This window comes from Gopherus evgoodei, chromosome 2, assembly GCF_007399415.2.
Source record: "Gopherus evgoodei ecotype Sinaloan lineage chromosome 2, rGopEvg1_v1.p, whole genome shotgun sequence".
NCBI lineage: Eukaryota > Metazoa > Chordata > Testudines > Testudinidae > Gopherus > Gopherus evgoodei.
This window is the reverse complement of record NC_044323.1, coordinates 180,243,371-180,270,725: the sequence shown is the minus strand read 5'-3', so window position 1 is coordinate 180,270,725 and position 27,355 is coordinate 180,243,371. Positions and strand designations below refer to the sequence as shown.

At 44.1% G+C, this 27,355-nt stretch overlaps 1 protein-coding gene across 11 annotated transcripts in view; it reads right to left on the bottom strand.

The window, feature by feature from the left end:
- The window catches only part of HIVEP1 (HIVEP zinc finger 1), a 203,377-nt gene that overhangs the window by 101,258 nt on the left and 74,764 nt on the right, over positions 1–27,355 (bottom strand). The window contains exon 1 of one of the 11 annotated variants that reach the window (XM_030552405.1): positions 15,706–15,871. The exons of the other annotated variants lie outside the window; for them this stretch is intronic. Within the exon in view, the coding sequence (XP_030408265.1) occupies positions 15,706–15,775 (70 nt within the window). The 5' untranslated portion in view covers positions 15,776–15,871. Of the gene's footprint in view, positions 1–15,705; positions 15,872–27,355 lie in introns of those variants that run through there. 11 annotated transcript variants of the gene reach the window in all.

The window sequence follows — 27,355 nt, the reverse complement described above, 5'->3', positions numbered from 1 at the left end:
AACTAAGACCCAGGGAAACCTAATTAAAAATGAACATGGAGATTTCTCAGTTGTTCCCGTGATCAAAAACTTCAGCATTGTACTCAATACAAAACGTGCACATTTATGTGAATGGTGAAAGTGATATGAGTTGGCCAGTAGAACAAGATTTAGGAAACTATATCTGAGAGCAAAATGAACTAAAACGACAATGATACATTACTGCTCTGTTAAAATTCCAGATGTGAACATGGGATTAGCCTTTCTAACCGATTTATCCAATAGCCGCACATAGTTTATGCTCTATTCCTAGAGCTCCAACAAATGAGTATTGTTTAAACTAAAACTGGCAAATTAGACTCAAAGTTTGCTTTTACAACTTATTTTAATATTTTTTAAAAGTTTTAAAAAACTACCAAAAATTTGGTGCAAAAGTCTCCTGCGATGTGTTGAGCACCCACAACCCATTCGGTTCAAGTCAAAGCAGCTGTGTGTAGTGATCACCACCTTTCCCAGGCAGTGCTCAGCAGCTCACAGGATCTGGGTCACAGTGAATAAAACTTGACAGATCTGAGCCTATTAAACCGGAAAATTGACTTCAGATGTCAATTTTTAAGATAAAACTAAAATGCTGAGTAAGAAGTATAGCAACCCAAGCAATCTTTAGGCAATACGGAGATCTTAATAAGGAAATTCTGTCAGATGTTTACAGAGGATGGAAAGTGCAATGGTACAGACTTAAATACTCTCAAATATTCTTTGGCAGATAGCTTGAGTGGCATTCCAGCTCCAAATGGAAAATGCTGCTCATAAGTGGAGGAGGAAAATTAATCAGGGAAAATGGAAATCAGCAGGAAAGTTGTGCATTAATTACCCTAAATCATCTGACTTAGCCAGACACTTCCCAAATTACTGCCTTGGGAATGGAAGGGAAACACTTTGGCATACATGCTCATATGAGATTAGAGGCATAAGGGAGAAGTCCTGTACTGCTGCTGGCGCAAAGATAAAGAGAAAAAAAAATGTACTAAGAAAATTCGCTACCATGTTCAAAGCACATCAGCAGTTTTGAAGCGGCAAACAACTATAAAGTCATTTCATCTTTTTAAAAGAAATGCTAGAAACTGAATTCTAGTAGCAACTAACCTGTTAACCACCAATTCAGGTAGGTATTGAAAGCTGAACTTGCAAGGTACTTAGCACCTAGCGGGACTATGTCTCAAACAAATGTTGATTTCCTCTGACAAAAAGAGGATGTAATGTTTCATATTAAGAGAGGCCAGGCAGTCATACATCCACTGTTTAATATGGATTACTTTCATGCCCTGATCCTGCAAACATTTAAGCACATTCTTAATTTTAAGCCAATGAGTAGTATTTCTCACATTACTGTTTTCTCCCTGAAACTGTTTCCATACATACAGACAGGTCTAAGAATGTAACTGCATTCTCTTCATTTGCATGTGTTAGGCCATCCTGTATGAACCCTGTAAGCTACACTACTAATGGAATAAACTGTGTACTGTTTTATATAATAAATTAACTCCAAATCTGGAATATTTGGAGATAAACCTAAAGGAAGACACTCTCTGTCCCCTAAAGTACTTTCAACCTTAGAAAAAGTTTTTGACCTAACCCGTTAGAGTTATTTTATGGTCAATTGTACTTTTATTCTGCATCACAATTAATATTCTACTCATTACCCAGGTGTCACAACATTATTCATATTTTATTATTTGTATTGTGCCAAACATTACAGTAGGTGCCATGCAACCAGCAGAAAAGACAATTTATATTACAATTTACAAATGTGAAATCCTCTGTATTGGTTGTGACACACTCTAACTCAAAATAACACCCTGTATCTAAATTCCCTCTAAACTGAGCAGCAGCACAGCTGCCTATTAAGGCCCATGCAGGGGCTCAGGGCTGCAGCTGGGAAAGATACCTCTCCCACAGCGCGGACCTCCCAGGCGGCCCCATCGTGGACCTGCCCCAGACCTGCTGCAGTTGGGGGAGAGGAGCCCCTCCCTCGGCCCAGCCCTGCTGGAGCTGCTGTGTCCCAGGAGAGGCGCCTCTCCCCCAGCCCCGAGCTGCTGCAGCAAGAGAGGGCTGCGGGAGATCCCCTCTCACCACCTCAGCCCTGGGGCAGCCTGCCTCTCTCAGCCCTGGCCTCACCCCAACCTTCTTCCCCAGCCCTGAACCCCTTTCTGCACCCCAATCCCCTCATCCCTGGTGCCACCCCAGAGCCTTTACCCCTAGCCGGAGCCCTCATCCCCCCAACCCTCTGCCCCAGCCCTGAACCCCTTTCTGCACCCCAAAACCCTCATCCCCAGCCCCATCCCGACCCTGCCCCTCCAGCCAGAGCTCACACACACACACACACACCCCAGAACCCTAGGCCTGTCCCACACTGCGAACCACTCAGCCCTCCCCCCCCCAACACACATGAATTTAGTTATGTGCACCAATATAAAGGTGATATGTCATACATCACCTCCATATTGGTGCACATAACAAAATTCATTCCACATATGGACGGAAAGAATGAGAGGGAACACTGCCGTGTACTCCCATATTCACCACTTGTATGTGGTTATGATATTTTGTACAAAGTACAATGTGAGATATCATTTGAAAAGCCATGATTTGCTGAAACTCATTGTCCTGTTTAAATGTGTGCATCAATATATAGCAAGTGATGACATTTTGCTACGTCTTGTTACTGAGACATGTTGTAAGTCTGGGAAATGCCCACACACTAACCTCTCAGAAAAAAAGAAGGGCCTATAAACAAGAGACCTGCATGTCATCTCCAGAGAGGGCTCAAGACTCACATAGACAAAAGGTGTGAGCAAGAAATTTGCAATTCTCCTAAGACACACTATGTATTTCACAGCAACCCAGTTGGGTGAAGGGTTATGCCTGAAAGCAAGAAGAGTATACATAGGGGACAGTGATATCATCACTTCACCTCCCTCTCCTCCACCATCTTTACGCAAGGAACATCGGGAAGACAAAGAAACTCCTTTGAGGCTATGGGAGGGGCTGGTCCTAACTAGAACGCATTCTAGTTAGCAAGAACTGCCAGTGAAGTTCTGGGTGAGAGAAATTCTTTTGCTTTTAGAATTATTAGCATGGTAAAGTTTAAGAATTAGCTTGCAATTTTATATTTTATTTCCTTTTGTAACCAATTCTGATCTTCTATGCCAATACCACTTACTCACTTAAAATCTATCTTTCATTAGCTAGTAAATCTGTTTTATGTCTAATCGTATTTTCAGCTGAAGTGTTTGGGGAATCTACTCAGGTTAACAAAGGGTGATGCATAATCTCTGTCAAATTGACGGACTGTATTAGGCTGTACCGTTCAGTGAAAAACTGAACAGTGCAAGATGGTACATTTCTGGGGTGCAACGCTGGGACCAGGGATACGTGGATGCTGCCCTATGTGTAATTCAAGAATGACCATAGCACTTCCTTTATTTTTAAATTCATGCTCAATTTCATACAGTCTGATTGAAGATGAGGGGTTGGTGAGGTCTGCATGGGAGAAAGCCACAGTAAGCTGCAACAAAAACATGCACACTGTTCCATACTGCATTTGGAACAATTAACTCTGGAGAGAACTCACTTGAACAGTTATATGCCAAAGAGTGTGTCAAGGGACTCCCAAGTCTTCAAAAGGGTTTCTGTCCTTTAATGAGATTTACACAAATCAACTCTTGGTCAGAACAGTAGAAAGACTTGCATCCAACTTATTAAACTCATCTGCAGTAAGATACTTAATTTTTGGAACTGAGACTTCTAGAAAAACGGTGGGTGGGAGAGGAAATCAGAATAAGCTACTATACTAAAACAACTGAAAGCACAGAGACAGTGTAATGTGCAAGATGGTACATTTCTGCATCCTAGAATACTCAAGGAGTTAATAGAGGAGGTATCTGAGCCTCTAGCTATTATCTTTGGGAAATCATGGGAGACGGGGAAGATTCCAGAAGACTGGAAGGGGGCAAATATAGTGCCCATCTATAAAAAGGGAAATAAAAACAACCCAGGAAACTACAGACCAGTTAGTTTAACTTCTGTGCCGGGGAAGATAATAGAGCAGGTAATTAAAGAAATAATCTGCAAACACTTGGAAGGTGGTAAGGTGATAGGGAATAGCCAGCATGGATTTGTAAAGAACAAATCGTGTCAAACTAATCTGATAACATTCTTTGATAGGATAACGAGCCTTGTGGATAAGGGAGAAACGGTGGATGTGATATACCTAGACTTTAGTAAGGCATTTGATACGGTCTCGCATGATATTCTTATAGATAAACTAGGAAAGTACAATTTAGATGGGGCTACTATAAGGTGGGTGCATAACTGGCTGGATAACCGTACTCAGAGAGTAGTTATTAATGGCTCCCAATCTGCTGGAAAGGTATAACAAGTGGGGTTCTGCAGGGGTCTGTTTTGGGACCGGCTCTGTTCAATATTTTCATCAAAGATTTAGATGTTGGCATAGAAAGTACGCTTATTAAGTTTGCGGACGATACCAAACTGGGAGGGATTGCAACTGCTTTGGAGGACAGGGTCAAAATTCAAAATGATCTTGACAAATTGAAGAAATGGTCTGAGATAAACAGGATGAAGTTCAATAAAGATAAATGCAAAGTGCTCCACTTAGGAAGGAACAATCAGTTTCACACATACAGAATGGGAAGAGACTGTCTAGGAAGGAGTATGGCAGAAAGAGATCTAGGGGTCATAGTAGACCACAAGCTTAATATGAGTCAACAGTGTGATACTGTTGCAAAAAAAGCAAATGTGATTCTGGGATGCATTAACAGGTGTGTTGTAAACAAGACACGAGAAGTCATTCTTCCGCTTTACTCTGCGCTGATTAGGCCTCAACTGGAGTATTGTGTCCAGTTCTGGGCACTGCATTTCAAGAAAGATGTGGAAAAATTGGAGAGGGTCCAGAGAAGAGCAACAAGAATGATTAAAGGTCTTGAGAACATGACCTATGAAGGAAGGCTGAAGGAATTGGGTTTGTTTAGTTTGGAAAAGAGAAGACTGAGAGGGGACATGATAGCAGTTTTCAGGTATCTAAAAGGGTGTCATCAGGAGGAGGGAGAAAACTTGTTCACCTTAGCCTCCAATGATAGAACAAGAAGCAATGGATTTAAACTGCAGCAAAGGAGATTCAGGTTGGACATTAGGAAAAAGTTCCTAACTGTCAGGGTAGTTAAACACTGGAATAGATTGCCTAGGGAAGTTGTGGAATCTCCATCTCTGGAAATATTTAAGAGTAGGTTAGATAAATATCTATTAGGGATGGTCTAGACAGTATTTGGTCCTGCCATGAGGGCAGGGGACTGGACTCGATGACCTCTCGAGGTCCCTTCCAGTCCTAGAGTCTATGAGAACCTCTAAAAATATTCAGATTTAAAATTGTCTGTCTTTCTTAACACACTGTACCTTACTGCTTACTAACTTGGATGATAAGTTTCGTTTTCCTGACCACCAACAGAAATATTTTCTCTCTATCATAAAATAATGGGTCTGTTCAAATATATAGTTTTGCTTAAAGTTTTTAGGTTAAAAATGGGACCTGAAATTGTGTGGCTGATTACAAAAATACAAACAACAGAAGACAGAGAGAAAACAACAAACAGCCTCTTACTAGTCACTTTATCTTCTATCAGAAGAGGCACATCTCTCCACCATTATAAAAAGTTTGCGTATTTTGGAAAACTGGATCATATATTTCATGCAGGAATGTGTCTTGGGCTACAGAGAGTAGAAAATGCTGCAGTTCACTACTTTTCTATCACGACCTGGGCAACACTTTAGTATGGCAAGCTGATGAGATCCTTGCTTCTCTATGGGTGAATCCTGGTGGAGTGGAGTTCCTGCAGTCTGTTGGGGGCCAGTTATGATATTCCTCCTCTATATGTTATGGATTATGTAGGTATCAGATTACTCTTCTGACAGATGTCAACAAAGTCAAAATGAGCACTGACAGTCTTGCTCTCTATCAAACGACCTTTGGGTGAACACTCACTAGTGTGGAAAATAGTTTTCATTCTGATTCTTCGGTATCTAGTTGAGGGCTTTGAGATCCAAGGACAACTCTGATTCATCCTAACTTCTTCAAAACAAAAAAAAGAAAACTGAGCACAAAATCTCTACAGAGGGGGACCTACTTTGATCATCCCCGTAGATGCTGCTTTTGCTAGGCTGTGTATTGTAGTGGGGGAGGGATGTACCCACTCCCTTAGTACCTTTTGAGTTGTAGGACACAAGATATATCTCAGACACCTCAATTTGTGCCTTTGGAGGGGTGGGAGCTGAACTGGTCAGATTAGGGTGACCAGACAGCAAATATGAAAAATCAAGACATGAGGTGGGGATAATAGGAGCCAATATAAGAAAGACCCAAAAATCGGGAATGTCTCTATACAACTGGGACATCTGGTCATCCAAGGTCAGATGGGTAAGAAGTTTCCATCTTGAATTTGTTTTCTGCTTGCTCCTCAGATAGAAACAGGGACTTTCTCTTCAGTGTTGAAATGTGGGAAGAAGAGCAAAAGCAACCAAAAAAATCACAGGACTAGAGAAAGAGGAGAGAAAGTCATCACAAAGGTGGTCCCAGAGGAAAACCCCGCTGTAGAACAACCAACGATGGGCTGAAATTCACCTTCACTTTAATAATAATAATAGTAATAACCCACCACACACACACAAACTGATCAGTTACAGTTTGATAACATTACAGTTCAGAAAATCGTAGGAAGTAAGAAAATACTAAATACAAATTTCCTGTTTATTTCCAGATGCAAATAAAGTGGTTTTAGAATGTTAGACAAAACTTTATCAATAGCTGTAGCCACCAGTATACCCATGTCAAGAAACACAAGTGCCCTGGTAAACAAGCCGGGGGTTCACATTGCTGACAATCTTTTCATCTATTTTCCTTTTTTGTAATTTTATTTCATATTTGCAAACCAAATTTCAAATACAGTATTATATTTTTAAGGATTATCACATTTCTTGGGTGGTCAGAAGTTTTTGGCATTTAGCTTCATGCTTCAGAATGCATCTGAAGCATATAACAATTTTCAATCAAAGAAACCTATGTCCAACTGTTAAGATCATTTCACTCGTTAATAGATTTGGTGTCTGTTCAACCACACAACGTCAAATATGTGCTTTGTGTGCCTGTTTAAACATTACATTTCCCATTTGTTTCATCCTGTTTAGTGATCACTTTTTCTAGGTCAATTAAAACACAAATTTTTAATAACTTCTGAAGAGTAACTGCCATATTTTTTCACAATTAACACTCAATGAGTAATCCCATTAAACCCAGAGTTACATATTACTCAGCATGAGTAATGATAGCAGAATCTGTCTCTACTAATAAACTACATAAACTTCAGTCATTAAAAACTGAAATCTCCCACTTCTAATAGGTCATTTTAAAAGGTTTGATAGTTGTAATTTAATTGCTTTACATGTTTTGGTAAAGAAAAGATTCAGAAATTACTATTTTTCCATACACAACTTAGTGTAAGCACAAAGATAGACTTAGTGACAGCTGTCAGAAACAAACCTGGACAAAAAAGGGAAAAAGAGACAAAGCCACCGCCCTGAGTTACCACTAGGAGTCAGCTCTGTACAGGTCAGGACTCTAAGTACTTGAGTTTATTCAATATTTATAGAATACTGTATAAAAACCTAATGTTATAGGACGTTTTAACAATCACTTATTTTCCATGCACACAGGACAGTCAGAGTAATGCAATCTTCCTAATACATTATGAATCTAAATTGTTTGCATGAAAAATGCTTCTTTTCAGATAGTTACGTTACTGCCTGATCTGCTAAGGGAGCAATCATTATCAAAACATTATGAAATTGAGACAGAGTTAAAAAGAAAGCAAATCACAATGCTTATTTGAACTACTCACACACATTGATGGATTGTAGATTAACTGTAACCACTCAGGAACATGCCTAGATGTCACTGAGGATAGCTCACAGACAAGTATATAGTGCACAAAAGCAGTCAAAAATGTAAACAAGATATCAGGCAGTATTACGAAAAAGACAGACAATAGTACTGCAAATATAGTGCCATTAGTACTACCATCAGTGTAGGATACAGCAAACAGGATATAACAAAAGTAAACAAGGTCCAAAAAAGGGTAAGAAAAATTATCAAAAGTACGGAAAGGCTTCAATGAGGGAAGACTAAACATTTCTCTAATCTTAATTTACAGTGGAGATGTAAAAGAGTTGATATAATATAGGTATACAAAATAATAGAAGACAGAGATAGTCAATGGGAGCACTCCTATTTACCCTCTCTTACATTATAAGAGCAAGGACAAACCATTGGGGGAAAAAAGAAATTTGAAGACCCATAAATATGGTCTGTAAATGTTTAATATCATGAAGTTTATTTTAGTAGTTGAGCATCTTGCAGGCTTTATTTACTTTACAAGTATATCTTAATTCTCTTCCCACTTGTTTTAAAAATATATAATTGTTAAACGTAGCTTTCACACTGAGTTATCCGTTTTGTTTAGAATGGAATAAAAATAAATCCTTTTACACAATATATAATCAATCAACTTGTGGAATTCACTACCTCCTGACATTACTGAAGCTGAGAAAAGACGGTTACTCACCTTTGTAACTGCTGTTCTTTGAGATGTGTTGCTCATATCCATTCCAGTTAGGTGTGTGTGCGACATGTGCACGTTCGTCGGAGATTTTTTTACCCTAGCAACACTCGGTGGGCCGGCAGGGCGCCCCCTGGAGTGGCGCCGCTATGGCGCCTGATATATACCCCTGCCGGCCCATCCGCTCCTCAGTTCCTTCTTGCGGCTACTCCGACAGAGGGGAAGGAGGGCAGGTGTGGAATGGATATGAGCAACACATCTCGAAGAACAACAGTTACAAAGGTGAGTAACCGTCTTTTCTTCTTCGAGTGCTTGCTCATATCCATTCCAGTTAGGTGATTCCCAAGCCTTACCTAGGCGGTGGGGTCGGAGCGAGACGTTGCGGAATGTAAGACCGCTGGGCCGAAGGCGGCATCATCTCTGGACTTCTGGATCAATGCGTAGTGCGATGCAAAGGTGTGGATGGAAGACCAGGTGGCCGCGCGGCAGATTTCCTGTATGGGTACATGGGCCAAGAGTGCGGCAGATGAGGCTTGAGCCCGAGTAGAGTGGGCAGTGATATGGCCAGTCAGAACGTGAGCCAAGTCATGGCATGCCTGAATAAAGGACATCGCCCAAGATGCAATACGTTGGGAAGAGATTGCCACGCCCTTCATACGTTCTGCCACCACTACAAATAGCTGAGGTGAACGCTGGAAGGCTTTGGTCCTCTCGATGTAAAAGGTGAGAGCCCTGTGGACATTCAGAGTATGCAGCTGCTGTTCCCGTCGCGATGCGTCCGGTTTTGGAAAAAAGACCGGCAGGAAGATGTTCTAATTAACGTGAAAGGCAGAGACGACCTTAGGGAGGATAAGGGAGAAGCGGTGGATGTGATATACCTAGACTTTAGTAAGGCATTTGATACGGTCTCGCATGATATTCTTATAGATAAACTAGGAAAGTACAATTTAGATGGGGCTACTATAAGGTGGGTGCATAACTGGCTGGATAACCGTACTCAGAGAGTAGTTATTACAGAGGATCCACAGTCAATGCTCGAAGTTCTGAGATTCGTCTAGCCGAGGTGACAGCGACTAGGAATGCTGTCTTCCAGGACAGGTACAGCAGTGAGCATGTAGCTAAAGGCTCAAAGGAGGGCCCCATGAGCCTGGTTAAGACGAGGTTCAGGTCCCAAGTAGGGGTTGGGCGTTTGACCTGGGGGTAGAGTCGCTCCAAGCCCTTGAGGAATCTGGAGACTATAGGGTGGGAAAAAATGGAACTGCCAGCTTCCCTAGGATGGAAGGTGGAAACAGCTGCAAGATGAACTCTTAGAGAAGAGATCGCCAGACCTTGCTCTTTGAGAGACCATAAATAGTCCAAGATAGTGGGGAGTAATACAGATTGCGGAGACAGGTCCTGCTGGGTGCACCAGTGACAGAAGCGCTTCCATTTAGCGAGGTATGTTGATCGTGTGGAGGGCTTTCTGCTTCCCAGCAGCACCTGTTGCACTGCAGCGGAACAACGAAACTCTGATTGGCTCAACCAGACAGCAGCCATGCTGTCAGATGAAGGGACTGCAGATCCGGGTGGCGCAGCCTGCCGAAGTCCTGTGTGATCAGGTCCAGGCAGAGTGCTAGGGGAATTGGGTCTGACAGAGACAGGTCGAGCAGCATGGTGTACCAATGCTGCCTCGGCCAAGCCGGAGCGATCAGGATAAAGTGGGCTTTGTCCCTGCGGAACTTGAGTAGAACTTGGTGGACCGGAGGAAACAGTGGGAAGGCATAACAGAGGTGGCCCGTCCACGGAATGAGGAACGCGTCTGACAGGGAGCCCAGGGAGTGACCTTGTAGGCAGCAGAACACCTGGCATTTCCTGTTCACTCTGGAGGCAAACAGGTCTATGTGGGGAAAGCCCCACCTCCGGAAAACCGAATGGAGAATGTCCGGATGGATGGACCACTCGTGCGACAGGACGGACCTGCTCAGATGATCTGCAAGCATGTTCCGGACTCTTGGGAGGAAGGAGGCTACTAAGTCTATGGAGTGGGCTATGCAGAAGTCCCACAGTTGGACCGCTTCCTGACAGCAACACAACAGCCCTGCAGATGGCGCTGGAACGCTTGGCATGCCAGCCGGACAGCTCTCAGCTCTCTGACATTGATGTGTAGCGTCAACTCCTGGGACAACCAAAGGCCTTGGGTGCGCAGGTACCCTAGGTGAGCACCCCAGCCCAGGAAGGACGCGTCCGTTGTTAGGGTCGTGGAGGGCTGGGGAGGATGGAATGGCAGACCTGCACACACCCGGGATGACATTCGCCACCAGTCGAGGGAGCCTAGAATGCTCGGTGGAACTGTCAGAATGATCTCTATGGCGTCTCTGCCAGGCCGATAGACGGAGGCGACCCAGATTTGTAGAGGACACATTTGCAGTCTGGTGTGCTTTGTGACGAATGTGCATGCAGCAATGTGACTGAGGAGACCAAGGCAAGTGCGAGCCAAGGTTGTTGGAAAGCTCTGAAGACTTTGGACAAGGGAGACTATGGCCTGAAACCAGTGGGGGGGTAAACTGGCCGTTGCAAGGTTAGAGTCCAGCATTGCCCCGATAAACTCTATCCTCTGCGTAGGCACCAGAGTGGACTTGTCTAAATTGATGATCAGGCCTAGACGCATAAACAGGTCCTTGATGATGGTCACATGGCTGATGACTTGTGCCTCGGAGGCCCCTCGGATAAGCCAGTTGTCGAGGTAAGGGAAGATGTGTATTCAACGACAGCATAGGGAAGCAGCAATGACAGCCATACACTTTGTGAAGACACGAGGGGCCGAGGAGAGGCCAAAGTGGAGGACAGTAAACTGGTAGTGTTGATGATTTACCATAAAGCGCAGATACCGCCTGTGCGGGGGATAAATTGCAATGTGGAAATATGCATCCTTCATGTCGAGAGTGGCGTACCAATCTCTGGGATCCAGGGAAGGAATGATGGTTCCCAGGGATACCACGCGGAACTTGAACTTTTTGATGAATTTGTTCAGTCCTCACAGGTCTAGGATAGGCCGGAGGCCTCCTTTTGCCTTGGGAATTAGGAAATATTGGGAATAAAACCCCTTGCCCCTTAATTCCTCCGATACCTCCTCTATAGCTTCGATTGAGAGGAGCCTGCAGACCTCCTGGATGAGGAGTCGCTCATGAGAGGGGTCCCTGAAGAGGGATGAGGAGGGGTGGGTGGAAGGGAGGGGATGAAACAAACTGAAGATGGTATCCAAGCTCCACCGTACGTAGGACTCAACGATCTGAAGTCAATTGGGATCACGCAGGGAGGAATGGGGAAAGGTGGTTGTAGAACTGAAAGGGATCCGGGGAGGCAACTGGTACACTGCTCTCGGGCGCACCCTCAAAACTTTGATTTGAGTCCCGGTGTTGGTTTGGTGGGACCGGAATTGTTACCCCCTTGAGGTCCAGACTGACGTCTGCAGTTGGTGCGACCTCGTCTTCTGGCAAAGTCTTGTCTTGGCCGAGGCAGGGGGTAAGGGCGTGGAGGTTGGGAGCGGAATGACCGTCTTTGAGTCTGAGGCGTATTAATTCCCAACGAACGCATAATTATGTGGTTGTCCTTTAGACTCTGCAGTCTGGGGTCCGTCTTTTGCGAGAACAAGCCTTGTCCATCAAACGGCAAGTCTTGTATGGTATGCTGCAGCTCAGGTGGCAGGCCGGACACTTGCAACCATGCTATACGTCGCATGGCTATGCCAGAGGCGACTGTTCTAGCTGCCGAATCAGCGGCATCGAGCGAGGCTTGTAAGGAGGTCCTCGCGACCCTCTTCCCCTCCTCCAGGAGTGCTGTAAATTCCTGGCGGGAATCCTGCGGAACCAACTCGGTAAAATTCCCGACCGCCTCCCAGGTATTGTAATTGTATCTGCTCAGGAGGGCTTGTTGGTTTGCCATGTGGAGTTGGAGGCCTCCTGCGGAATAGATTTTCCGTCCCAACAAAACCATGCGCCTGGCCTCCCTAGATTTAGGTGCAGGGGCTTGTTGGCTGTGGCCCTCCCGTTCGTTGACGGACTGTACCACCAATGAACAGGGAGCGAGGTGCACATAGAGATACTCATACCCCTTGGAAGGCACCACGTATTTCCGTTCGACTCCCCTGGCTGTGAGTGGGATGGAAGCCAGGGATTGCCAGATAGTGTCTGCTCTAGCCTGGATCAAACAGATGAAAGGGAGAGCCACTCTGGTTGGTGTCTCTGCGGACAAGATGCTAATCACGGGTCCTCCACCTCTGGAACCTCCTCTACTGGAAGGTTGATATTCTGGGTGACACGCCGCAGAAGGTCCTGGTGTGACCAGAGGTCAATCGAAGGTGGCCCCGATGATGATGTCCCCGCTACTGCCTCATCTGGGGAAGAGGAGCATGACAGCCCCAGGACAAGTGGGTCCTGCACTGACGCCTGGTCCGGGGGGACCTCCATCTCCGGAAGATCATGCGGGTCTGGTGTGTGTGCACTGGTTTCCTCTGTACCAGCAGGAGGAGGTCTGCTGACAGTGGCCTCGGGCACATGGTGCTCTGAGTGACAGGAGCATGATGGGCCAGTCTGTTCGCCTTGGGCTTGATGATAAGCCCAAGCTGTCCAAAAGGACCACTGATGAGGTCCGTGGTCCGGGCCATGGGCATGCATATCCGAATCCCTGTAGGAGGAACTGTCCACATGGGAGGAGACGGATGGATGACACGAAGGCCACGGAGGAGCTGAGGTCGATTGGACCAGGTCTCTGCATCCATTGGACTCTTGTCTGCGCAGTACCGGTGAACGGTACCGGGAGTCATAGCGGAGCCGGGAGCGGGACCTGGACCTGCCCGTCAAAGCAATTAGTTCCCGAGCTGTGGAGAAGGTCTCTCCGGCGTGGAGGGCATGACGAGCTCAACCACAGCGTGCACCAGGGAACTGGTAGGCACTGGACTTGACGGCTCTTGTGAGACCGGAATCAACGGTGCCGAGGCAAGCGGTGCCGCGGCAGTTGACGGTGCCGGGCGGTCCGCCTTGGATGTACGCTCTGACTGCGGCATAGATATAGGTGCCGCCGGAGCCTTGTGCCTCTTGCTCCTTGGGGAGAGGGAGCGGTGCCGGCCAGAAGTTTGAGCCGGTGAAGGCTGGTGCTGAGAAGTCTTTACTGGAACCGTGCGCTCCAGTGCGGAGGGGGCACTTGTCCCCGGTGCCGGAGTCAGTGCCGAGGATGGACAAGTTAGAGCTGCCTCCATCAAAAGTTGCTTCAGGCGAATGTCCCGCTCTTTCTTTGTACAGGGCTTGAAAGCCTTGCAGATTCGGCACTTGTCCGCAAGGTGGGATTCACACGAGTCGTGCAGGTCTCCTGTGGGCATCAGCCGATGACAGGCGGCGCAGGGTTTGAAGCCTGGTGAACCAGGCATGGGCCCCGGTACCAGGGGAGGAGAAGGGGCTAGAACCTGATCCTCTTTAACTATATACGCAACTACTATAAGAACTACTAATATAAATGTTAACTAGAACTATAGAAGAGGAACTATGTACACAATAACTATACAACGAGTGAATAGCTAGGGAGGTGGAGATCAGCTAAGCCGTGCTCCACTGTTCCAACGACCGACACGGGTGGTAGGAAGGAACTGAGGAGCGGATGGGCCGGCAGGGGTATATACCAGGCGCCATAGCGGCACCACTCCAGGGGGCACTCTGCCGGCCCACCGAGTGTTGCTAGGGTAAAAAATCTCCGACGAACGTGCACGTGGCACGCGCACACCTAACTGGAATGGATATGAGCAAGCACGAAGAAGAACTTAGCAGGATACAGAAAGGAACTGGACATATACGGTTACCCTAGCTAGAATAAAAATGTTCAAGAGATAGACTACTGAATGCCTGGGGTTAAGAAGAAATATTCTGGCCTATAGGCTGTTATTACATAATTGTCCATTATGGATGTCTTACAGCATCCCTCTGAAGCATTTGGTGCTAGCTAAATTTGGAGAAAGGATTTCACATTATGTGAAACACTAGATTTTTGTTTTAAAGAAAAGAAGAACATAGTTTAAAATAATTTTGGTTGCTTCAGAAACCAACATCCCTGGTTTTGCTTTATATGAGGTATCATTAGATGCACAGTGAACAAATGTCTATTACCATCTCATGGGTGTCCCTCCGTGAGTAGCATGAACCAAAACGAAAGCAGATCATAAAAACATAGGCTCATGTTTTAAATGATAATCAGACTGAAAAAGCTATCCTCTAATGGGGCCCTTTTCAGGGCCAGCACCAAAAACCCTAGACATGGGGCTGTTTCTAAAGATGTTGCATTTTAATACAGAGGAGCTATTGGCAGTGAAAAGAGCTATCCTGCTCCACTTAGTTACAGACACTGAAACACACATTATCTTGCCTCAGGAGATGTGCAGCTTCCAGTTGCAGGCTATACCATCATGGGTCATCACTATCACAAGCAGTCTGGGATACCATCTTAGAGAAATGTTGACATAGTGACAACCTCTGTAGAGCCCTCCGCGGATACAAATTTATATTCACAGATGCGGATATCCATGGATATAAAGCGGATATCTGTGAAGCTGCAGGGCTCTACCAGGAATCACAGCAGCAAAAGCAGCAGCACATCAGGCCGACACTCACAGGAGCCAGCACCCAGCCCAGGGGGCCCCTCTGGCATGGTTGTACCACCCCCAGCCCTGCCCACTGGGGCTGGCACTAAGCTCACCAGCAGCAGTCCCTGGTCGTGCTAGTGTTCACAACTTGCATGCTCCCAAACAGGAGTCCCTTCCATGCAGTGGTTTGCGTCTCCTGCAGAGTTCTAGACATCTGGTCCAAACGACTTCGTAGAATGGCAGGCAATAAAGGTAAACAAACCTATGCTGATTAACGTCTACAACCCTCCATCAGTTAACTAGCCAAACCCTGCTCTGCCCATCTTTCTAGGATCTTCCATCTACTGTGGTGTCTTCAATTCCAACTATGTCAATCTGTGATACCCTCACAACACCACACATGGAGAATGATTAATGGAGTGGACTTCAGTCGCTGACCTACAACTCCTCTATGATCCAAAGCAAATGCCAAGCTTTCACAGTAGTAGATGGGTAACAGGCTCTTCATTCACCATTGTCTTTTCATCTTCCAGGCAACTGGTTCCAGTGGTCAAATGTGGAAGGTGCTTGAAGCTTTCCCAAAGTCTCAGCATGGGCTCTCTTTGATCACCACGGGCCTGTGGATATCAACAACAAAACAGCTTACAGAAAGCCCAGTGGAATTATCAGAAAGCTCAGTGGGAGGTCTTTCAAGCAGAACTAGAGATGTCAGTCAGTGAACTGGCCACATGTCCAAGCAATATTAACCAACTCCTATCAAACTTCTGCAAATTACTTCAGGCAGCTGCTAAAAAAACGGATCCCTAGAGCATTGGTTTTCAAGATGGGGGGCAAGTGGAACTATGAGGTTATCGGGGATGGTGGGGGGTGCAAAGACCTGACTGGTTAAGAATTTTTTCTTGTTTCTTCAAAATATTGTTGATAAAATAAGAATTCCTCTCACCAGTTGAGTCTCCTGCTTTAGCTCCTGCTGTGAGGCCAGAAGAACAAGAAGGAAAGAGAGATGAGGAGTGAGGGGCATGGCCTCTCCCTATGTAGGAAGCGTATGTGTGGAGGGAGGGAGCTTTCCAGCTTACTGGCCTCTTAGAGGCTGATATGCATGCTATCCCTTGGGAGCTAGTTCCTCTCTGTCTGCATAGCGATAACATCGTGGCCAGAGGAGCCTGCAACCTGTGAGTGATTCTGAGGTTCTCAGGGGCAAGGGCACACAGGGGGGCGCAGCCAGACTGCATTCTGATGGGGCCACCCACCTGAAGAAAGTTCTAGGCAAGGGATCGTTGCAGGGTACGGAGCACTAGGACATCCTGGCCAGAATGGGGTCCTGGATCCCACACATCCATGGACATACTGTCTCTTAGAAACGGGGGGCGGGGAGTGCACATAGGATACGACTCTCCCAAAGGGGCTCAGCAAAAAAAAACTTTCGGAACCTCTGTCCTAGAAGCTATCACTGACAGTATGTTCCTGTGTGGCCAGAGGCAATTACTCCCTACAAGGAATTCAAATCTGCTGTTATTAAGAGCAAGGAACTCAATCCATTACTGGCTCAAACGAGGCATGATTGATGGTGTGAGAAAGTCACAAAGCCGTACTTTATTCATTCTAGCCAAAAAGTGTAGCAGACCATCAAAAGACTTTCTGGAGATTCCAGCCTCAGCAAAAAAGAGAGTTTTCCAGTCACCACAATCATCACCACATCCAGCTAGTGGCTAATGGTCATATACAGAACTTGGGTAAGTCTTTCAGCTGTGCAGACAAAACTGAGATACAGAGAGGTGGGAGCCTCCTAGCGTGGATTTGAACTTGAGGGTTCCTTTTTCAGACAAAGAGGGAATAGGCCATAAACCTTATGAAAACAGTAAAGGCTCTAGGCCTGGATTATATAAATATGGAGCTTCTAATTCACCTAGGACCAAAAGCTGTCTGCTCTGGTTCCTCAACCAATATCTCCAAGATAACTGCATCCCATAAATCTGGTGTAGGGCAAAGTTCGTAGATATTCTGAAACCAGGAAAATCCCTGGAAAACCCCAAGAGTTATGGAACTGCCTATCTCCTTTATGTCACGTACAAGCTATCGAGAGACTGACCCTGATGCATATCAATAAGGCTACTGAACCACACTGCCTTTATTAAGTCTAGCTTCAGACAAGGACTGCATAACCAAGATCAAGTCATCTGCCTAACACAAGACATGGAAGATGCCTTCGAGAAGGGCAAGAAAGTTGGTGCCGTTCTGGTTGATCTGTCACCTCCATATGATACTGTTGGCCAGCAAGTTGTTGCAGACTATTTCTTGCAATACCATGGTGTGGTTCATTATGGAAATGATAACGAATCAAACCTTCATTTTGCAAACTGGAGACAGTCAGCCAACTTAGTCATCTCCATAATGCAAGGATCTGTTCCATCTCTTCTCCTTTTCAACATACGTATTGATGATCTAACAACAACTAAGGCTGATAAGTGCATATATGTAGATAACATATAACTTGCTGATGTAGTAAACCACCACACAATACTGAAGAGCCACTCAACCAGGACATGAATGCTCCAGCCACTTGCCTTTGTCAGCAGAGACTTACATTAAGTGAGTCTAAAACAGTGACCACAACCTTCTATCTGAAGAACTGCCCAGCCATCCAACCCATACACGCTGTGTTGAGAATGTTCATTCCCTTTCCAGCCAGCTGACACTTACTTAGAAGTGAAACTGGACCGCACTCTAACATATTCGTCCTATCTAGAATAAGTGAAGAAAAAGATCACCTCCCATACTTCCTTGATCTAGAAGCTAGCCAGGACATCCTGGGGAGCACAGGCAAGTGTTTTACAAACCTCAATCCTAGTACTGGTATTTGCTCCAATAGAATATTGTGGAGCAGTATGAGACAGAAGTTGGTATATGCATCTTGATATGGAACTGAATACGGCCACTCATGCCATTAGTGATTGTCTTAGCCAAAAATTAACATAAAATGTATACACGTTGACTCATATCTTCCTCAGAACTTTGATGAGATGCTGTTTCCCTTAAAACCACATGAAGGGCTATGGTAGATGAAAACAGCCTGCTACATGCAAGGCTAACAATGGTTCCACTGGGGGCAAATAAGCAATACACACTTCCTATAAGATCTGGCCACCTCCACAAGAAAACACCGACATTTGCAGTTCCTGCTGCCTTGCCACAACTGAATTTGAAACATCCTTTTGTGACAAACATTCATGTCCAGGGCTAACGGCCTAGTGCCATCTCAGATGAACAACAGAACATTGGGGCCAAAGCTATGTCCTTGCAGAGTGGCAGCAACTCTGGGATAGAGAGCCAGGTATGCTGATGAATTTCAGAATCCCTAACTTGCATCACCTTTTGCAATCAAGAATGCAGATCCTGGACCAGACTTAATAGGCTGCTGATGGGAACAGCAAGAATGGCAGCCACAATGCAGAAATGCTTGGCCCAGTTTTCACAGCATGACTATGGAGCAGCGCTGCAGACCGTCAAACAATTAGAAGTGCACAGTCAGAAGATTGCAACACCTTACTACCCTTGATGAGGCAGCAGTTAGATGGCTGAATAATCTAGATATCAATTTGTGACATACATGAAAAAAGATTATACACATATTACTACAGTGCACCTATACCACAGATTCAGGAACAACTTTAACCCTTTTGTGAGAAAGTATAACCAAAAAGATTATGAGAAGATACAGAAATTGTACTTTCACTATACATTTTTTCTTAACAGAACCTGCAGTCATTCACAATATTGCCACCACAGATATCAAGTGAAATTGTTTAATTATGTCTAGTTCGGGGGCAAGTGTGATTGGGACCACAAAGATATTACAATAACCCACTGTCTAGTGCTTCATTCAAAAAAAACTTATTCAACATAAAAAAAATGTTTTCTGTATCATCAAAAGCAATGTAGAAGCCACCTATTGTATCTTCAAATCAAAGAATTCATTTTTAAAGTATGTTTCCAAATACAAGAGTATTAAACAATATGGGGGAAGGGCTCCCTTTTGTTATACCAAAAGGTTTTGCTTACATTTCACTCACAAATTCTGCCCTATGGCTTTGTTATGTTGTTTCCCATCTATATTATTGAGGGCATTTATGCTGCCAATGATGACCCAGGTTTTCATTTTAAAAAAGAGATTTCAAAACTGCTAGCCATTCGTCTGGGTTTTGTTATATGTAAAACATGGACCGCTATTATGTTCCATCCAAAAGATATCTTAATCCTAGGAGTGCAAAGAATGAAAGGACTGCTGGCCAGACTGGTAGACCTAAAAGAGATTTACAATATTTATTTTGGGTTACACATGTTCATGTGATGACAGCCAGTTAATGCTGTGCCATCCCTTGCACTGTACCCATTATTTCCATGGTTCTGAGTAGCAGATTATTGAAGTATAGAAAAGTGTGATCTGAGTGCTTAGTGGAGCACAAGTCTCCTATTTCAATACCTGGCCTGCTCACAGGACATGGGCAAATAGGTAAAATCGAGGGATGGCTGGTTAACCATCAAGCAATCTTTAAAATTAAATAAAAAAGCAGAATACTGTAATGCGTAGGCAAAAGGGTACTATAACAAGAACTCTGTGACTTAACTCCAAAGGCTCTTGATTTTACTGTTGTGTCTTATTCTGATCCAGCACTAAAACATTATTTAGCTCTATATCAATCTGCCAATATAATCTATCTATATATAGCACTGGAGGGGGAGTCTCTCTCTTTTTATATATATAATTACTAGTTCTTTTTTAAGGATGCAGTGTTAACTATAATAAGACAACTACAACAGTTCATGATGCTTAATGCCTAAGGCTAAACCAAAGTGCAGTTTAACACCTTTTACAATCTGCTTGCAGGTTTTTGACTGTAGTGATTTGGGAACAAGTTTTGCATTTTTATTACTTATAATTAAATACATACTTAGTTTCTATTACTATTGTTTAAAATGAGAATAAAAATATAATTAACAGATTTTAAGACTTCTCAAATTGGTACTAATCAAAAGATTGTTTTGACCTTACAATCACACTAAAATTTAATACATTTGTCATTAGAGAAAGATTTTGCTGTACATGTCAGTATACTGGATGTATTTTTGGCTTACTTTTTAAATTTAGTTTTCCTTTAATTATATAGGTTGTTTTCAAACCAGTTATATAAAAATATGTAAAATTAATTTCTATGTTAGAGACACAAAATGGGTGATGTAATATCTTTTATTGGACCAACTTCCATTAGTACGGCTGCCAACTTTCTTCTCGCACAAAACCAAACACCCTTACCCATCCCTCCTGAGACCCTGCCAAGGCCCCCCCTCTCTCTGAGGCACTACCCCCACTCATTTCATTCCCCTCCCCCCATTCACATGCTCATTTTCACTGGGCTGGCTTAGGGGGTTGGCGTGCGGGAGGGGGCGAGGGTTCCGGCTGGGGATGTGGGCTCCAGGCAGCACTTAGCTCAAGCAACTCTCAGAAGCAGCAGCATATCCATCCTCTGGCTCCTAAGCAGAGGCACGGCCAGGCGGCTCTGCACGCTGCCCCATCCACAAGCGCTGCCCCTGCAGTTCCCATTGGCTGGGAACCGCGGTAGGAGCGGTGCTTGGGGTGGGGACAGTGTGAGGAGCCCTCTGGTTGCCCTTACGCACAGGAGTCGGGGGGGGACATGCCAGCTGCTTCCCACGAACGATGCAGAGCCTAGCAGGGAGCCTGCCAGCCCCTCTGCGCAGTGTCGCCAACCAGACAGTCAATGGCCCAGTCAACACTGGAGCCGCCAGGATCCCTTTTCGACTGGGTGTTCTGGTCAAAAACTGGACACCTGGTCACCCTATCCGTTGGTCAGAGAAAGAAGCACAACAACATTTGAGATAAACAATATGTAAAACTAAAACTGCAGATAATATGAAATTCAGCAAAACAGTGGAATCATAACTCAATTTATCTATCTATTTTTGACAAGCTTAGTATTTTTCTCTGGAAGGCCATTTTGCTAAATTAAGCAATGTATTAACCTTCTTCGTTGTTCTGCAATACTTTCCAAATTTGATACACTGAGCAATATTTAATTTTACTTTTAAATAGAATTATACTGGGAGTGATTCTTAAAATAAAATTTCACAGAAGTTTCCTTTAGTTATATTAAAACTAAAAGGGATTGGTATTCTTCACATATACAACTATAGTATAAGCAATCAGTGACGTCTATTTGTTAGTTGTGTGCACTGTACCATAAAATACATTATTTGAAAATGTTACAACTGACTTAGTCTACATCTTTTCTGTAAATTTCATAACCAAGGACAACATATGAAATGGAGCCAACAGACATTTGCATTTATGAGAATACCAATTTTTAAATGCCCTATGGATGCATTCAGAGAAGACAAGTTAAACCTGACCATCACTTCCAGCGGTTCTCTAACTGTAGCAACCAAAGGACCCCCATTTTGATTTAAAAATTTTCAGGGACACCCAAACCAAGCCACTCAGCCCTTGCCCCGTCCCCTTCCCCAAGGCCATGCTCCCACTCACTCCATCCCCCACTCCCATCAGTCACTCTCCCCCACCCTCACTCACTTTCACCAGGCTGGGGCCTCCTAGGGGATTCGGGTGCAGGAGGGGGTGTGGCTCTGGGAAGGAGTTTGGGTGTGGGAGGGGGTGTGGGAGAGAGTGAGGAGTGTGGGCTCTGGGAGGGAGTTCGGGTGTGGGCTCTGGACTGGGGCAGGGTGTGTGTGGGGGGGGGTTAGGGGGATGGCACTTACCTTGGGTGGGTCCCGAAAGTGACCGGCATATCCCTCTGGCAGTGGCAGGGTCAGGGGGTCCTCACGCGTGCCTCTGCCTGTAGACACTGTCCCCACAGCTCCCATTAGCCACAATTCCCAGCCAATGGGAGCTGCCGAGTCGATACTCAGGCCAAGGGCAGCAGCAAAGGTCTCCTTTCCCCTTCCCCAGGCCACATGGACATGCTGGCTGCTTCATGGAGTGGCATGGACCCAGAGTCCCTTCTCCTCCCCATCCCTCCCAGCTTCCCCAGCAGAAAGGAGGTGCTGGAAGGGAGGGAGAAGAGTTGAGAGAGGAAGAGGAAAGGAGTTGATCAATGGGGCTTGTGGACCCTCTGGAATACTCTTGGGGACCCCCAGGGGTCCACGGACCCCAGTTTGAGAAATGCTGTACTACACTATTGTTTCATGTGTGTTCACTGCACTGTGATTTTGAAACTGAGGTTCAATGTACCAAATTACTTTATTTACTGCTGCTTTTACAGCTCTACACTTTTCCTCAGACCGCATTTTCAGAGTAGCTACCAAAGCTACGGCCAGTGCTTTAACATCTAGCTCCATCCATCTCCATTTGAGATGGAGCTTCCCTAGCCTCTTTTCTTTCCTGCAGCAAAGCAGCCATTTGAAAAGTACAGGAAATAAAGAACAGGGGCTATCCTGGCCAGCCTACCTCTCTCTCTCTCTCCTTCAGAAACATGGGAAAGAAACCCTGAACTCCAAGGCTATGAAAGGAGGAGGAGGTTTCACACAGTAAAAATTAAGGCATTCCAATGCACAGGATTGGATAGGACACAGCCTCTCTCTCCTTTTGAATATGAGGGAGTACAAAAAAAGATAACTCCTCCCCCTCTTAGGCCTGGTATCACTATCTTACTAGCATTCTTTTTAAGGATGCAGTGAATTTTCTATACTGTCTCTTCCTGATATTGCTGAGCTCAACAGCATTCCTGAAGTGGCAAGCTGTGACTAGGAGAAATTTCTCCATTTTTGTAACTTCATTGACAAATACAGAGTAGCCAGATGCCCAAGATAACCAGGGCCACTTACAGATTTCAAGGCCAGGAAGGAGGTGGGGGAAGCCTCCCTTGCAGGAAGGCTTTTGCTGGAAAAGAGGAAGAATGCTTTCAGTCTGGTATAGTGGGAACTCTGGAATCCCATTAAAAGCATAAGTTGGCTTCCTGGCCAGTGAATTTGCCTTTCTCTATATATACACACAGAAAAGATAGTTCAGCCTATAGACCTGGAAGTGAACAAACGGTGATTTAGGCCTTCATGAGAACCTCCTCCATTTCCACCCTTGCCTTCAAAGAGAATCTCTCCATCCTATGGCAGGTCCTCAAGCTTCTGATGAATATCCTAACAGAGACCTGAAAAATGCAGCCATACATGCTAGCAAGCTTCAGTGCCAGAGACAACTGCCCTTGCTCCCATATCACTGATAAAAGATGACAGCACCTCTGAGACATGGTTGAGTCTACTCTCTCACAAGTCAGCTTCTTGAAATGTTTATATCTCCATTTGGAAAGAGAAAGTGAGTCAGTGAAGAAGAGAACCTTTTGCTACAGCTCAAAACGGTATTTGGTCATGAAGAACAGATACGAATGTTATCAAAGTCTGCATCCAAGGGCAAATCACAGTCTTTGAATTTCAAATCAGAGATTAAATTGAACTCTGTATTTAGAGGACAACCAGAGTGGCAGGGTGATATGTTCACCATGGTAGTGCTACTGAGTAATTGGAATGCTGCATTTTGTACTAGTTAAAGTTTTTTCAAGGTGTGTGGATTCATTCCTAGACATAGGGCGTGATGCAAAGCCCATTTGGAAACACTGGGAATCTCTAATTACTTCAATAGGCTTTGGATATAGATCCATCATGAGTTACTATATGAGCATCCGTGGAGGTCACAAGTATATGGGATTACTATAGACATATCTATGTCCAATAGAATGGAGCACAGTCTTCTGCCCATCTATAAGTGAGCCTTTTTCAGTGTATATTTGACTATCCAAAAGCACTGAGGAGTCCAAAAGGAGCTAGAGACTTCAAACTGATGTTATAATCAGCAGGTCCTGTAGCTACATAAGCAGATTGTCGTCTGTATTACGGTAACACCTAGAAGCCAATAACCAAGGATGAAGGCCCTCTTATGATAGGTACTGCACCCACATATACCAAAAAAGAGAGTCCCTGACCCAACAAGATTACAATTTAAGAATGCCAATAGAATTTCCAGTCCGCGAGATGCCATTAACAGATTCTCACTTAGTGACTTGCAGTAGAGGAAAGTTCACAGGAACTGTCTAAGCTCACAAGGGTCTAGGAGTTGCAACCAAAATGCTCTACTAGCATTTACTGCTTCTTTCATATGGCAGGTATAGAGCAACCACAATTTCACCTGAAGTTGATTGGAGCCATATGGCTACATCAGGAGTAGCAGAATTTATTGCAGTAATGCCTCCTTCATATTATTAAATTGGGCAGTAGGTAGTGATATGTTCGATGGTCTGTTGTGGGGAACCACACTTGCAAACCGGGGACTCCTTGATTTTCCATTTATGCATTAGATATCCGCATCTACCGTGGTTAGTTCAAATTCAGTTCAGAGTTGACCAAGATGACTGCGGAAGGTCAAACCCAGGAACGTTCTGCATGGGATCGGCCACAAGGTGCTTATTTTTAAGTCTTATTTAGCCCGATCTGCTTTCCAAGCCTCCTCCTGGTCATAGCCTGATTGTATGAGGCTAAACTAATGTTCCCAGAAAGGCTTGCAGGACTTAAGACGTTGGGGGGGGGGGCATTGTCAAAGTCTTGGTGAATAAGAAGACATCTGTTTTCCTGGATTCACTGAGCTTTCCAGAATGTCGCAACAGTTCGGTGTATCAAAAGAGGAGCGATGTTAGACAGAACAGGTAGCCACGGTGTTGGAGATGACTTGAAGGTTCCTATAATGCACCGCATCACTATATTCAGCTGGGTATCCACAAGTCGCGTGAAGCTGCATCTGCTCCATACCAGTCTGGAAGACGGCAGCCTTCACGGGGCCAACTCGTGAATTCATGATGAATGCCATCAACTTAGCGACCAAACATTGCTCAGCAATCTCCCGGTCATTGGAACAGCAACGCAACATATCCTAGCACTTACTGAAAATGGAGGAAGAGTACAGACTAGGAAGTTGCAAGACAGTGTAACTTGTTCACTAATAAATTAACAGTTATACCAGTTCCTAGATTATTTATTTTAAAAAGGGAAAATCAGAGTTTTCAAAAAATAGAATATGCCAAGGATAGTTGAGGAAAGCAATTCAAATTACCTCTCTACCTGGGACCAAGTGTAACATTTTATCAATTATGTTCTGTGGACATACTCATCACAGTATGGAAATAGGCACCCACATTCCAATATATGGTTTGCACATCGGATGCACAAAGTGACATCAGCTCTTTCAAATCTATGTAACATAGAAGAAGCAATGAAAGTCTCAACTTAACAACGGATGTTGACTTGAGTCATCTTTCTTTGTTACTACTTAAGAGAAAAAAAATGCAAAACCACATACTGGAAAATAAAAATAATTTTAATATAAATTGGAACAAAATAGGGAGTTGTCATGCTTTGCAAGTCCAATTTACATTACATTTCTCTTGTTCGAGCTGGGTAACCAAAAATATATTTTAAAAAACATTCCAAGCCTCTGTTAAGCAACTTGTGAACATGAACAAGGTAAGTGGAAGAGAGAATAAATAGTATACCAAGTAACTGTCAGAATGCTGCTCTATGCAGAAGATCAGAAGTAATGTTGCCATATCAAACAATTGACTGTGACACATTATATTATAAATAACATTTGGGCTTGCTTTGCAGATTTCTGGTTTTGTTTTGTCAAGCCTAGTTTGGCTACAATACAACATTTACAAGATTTTGCTTTAATAATATGTCAGGTTTTTTTTATTTTAAAAATACAATTTAAAAGAGGATCTTGCAAAATCATTGGTGATACCACAGTAAAACTTGGTTATTGGGTGTAGTGCGCAGGTGCTGATTGGTGTTAGTGGCCTCTGATATACAGGAGGTCAGATTCAATGACCTACGGGTCCCTTCTGACCTTGACCTCAAGGATTCTAATAAATTCATGTAGCAGAAAAGCGACAGACCTACAGTAAATCTCCCTGTTAAATGCATTTTGGGATATTCTGTACAGACTGATAGAAATCTTCACATTCTCAAACAGTCAGTTAATATTATACCGTTACTCCTTGGTGATACAAATTGGACATGATGTAACAAGATATAATGCTCCTTAAAATTCACAGACAAAAACTAGGATAAAATGGAGTTAGGGCTGAGAGTAAAAACACCCAGGAACGTCAGGTAAGGTTGAATTTAAAATAAGTCCAACATAGTAAGATATGCAAATACACAGTTAAAGAACCTCAACAACCTTAACTCAACTCTATAGTGACACCATGCAATAATTGTATGATTATGATTACAGCATGTTAGTGTTTTTGATTGTGACGGAATGCGCCCTTGTATTCACATCCTACACACTAGTGTAATAATCTTTGTACATGACATGTCTTGAGAGATATATCATTTGAAATATCAATTTGCTAATCAGTAATATCATGCTAAAATGAATGTAGCGACATGTTTGTAATGTTATGAACATAAGCTGAAATCATGATTGAAGTATGTTTCCCAGATAAGTCTAGGAAGTGGCTAAACTAGTTCCTTGAAGACAAAGGGCAAGCTGATGCCCCCAGCTAGGTATCAACAAAGCTGTCACCTATCAAGAAAGGAGGGCAGGTACAAATATCTGCAACTCAGCAAAGAAACAGCATGACGTCTTCTTCATCCACCAGACTCCCTGTACCTTGGTTCTCACCCTGAAAAGGTTTTCAAAGAGGGGCTGAAACTATAAAAAGGAGGGGCAAACACCCTAAGGCACTCCTCTTTCTCTCTGCCCATCTCATTCTCTCCACCTGAGAAGATAAAGGTAACAGCTGTTGGACTCTGTGGGAGGAGTCCTGACCCGCACGTTCATTCAGTAATGCTGTTGGACGCATGTGGTGAGAAACTTTGCTTTGAATTCTGACTTTTATGCCTCATTGCTTGTACTCACTTAAAATCTCTTTGTAGTTAGTTAATAAATGTGTCATTGTTTTATCTAATCCAGTGTGTTTAACTTCAAGTGTCTGCATAACTCCATTTCAGGTGATAAACTGGTGTATATTATTTCTTTAAAGGAATAATGAACTTAATATACTTGGACTGTCCA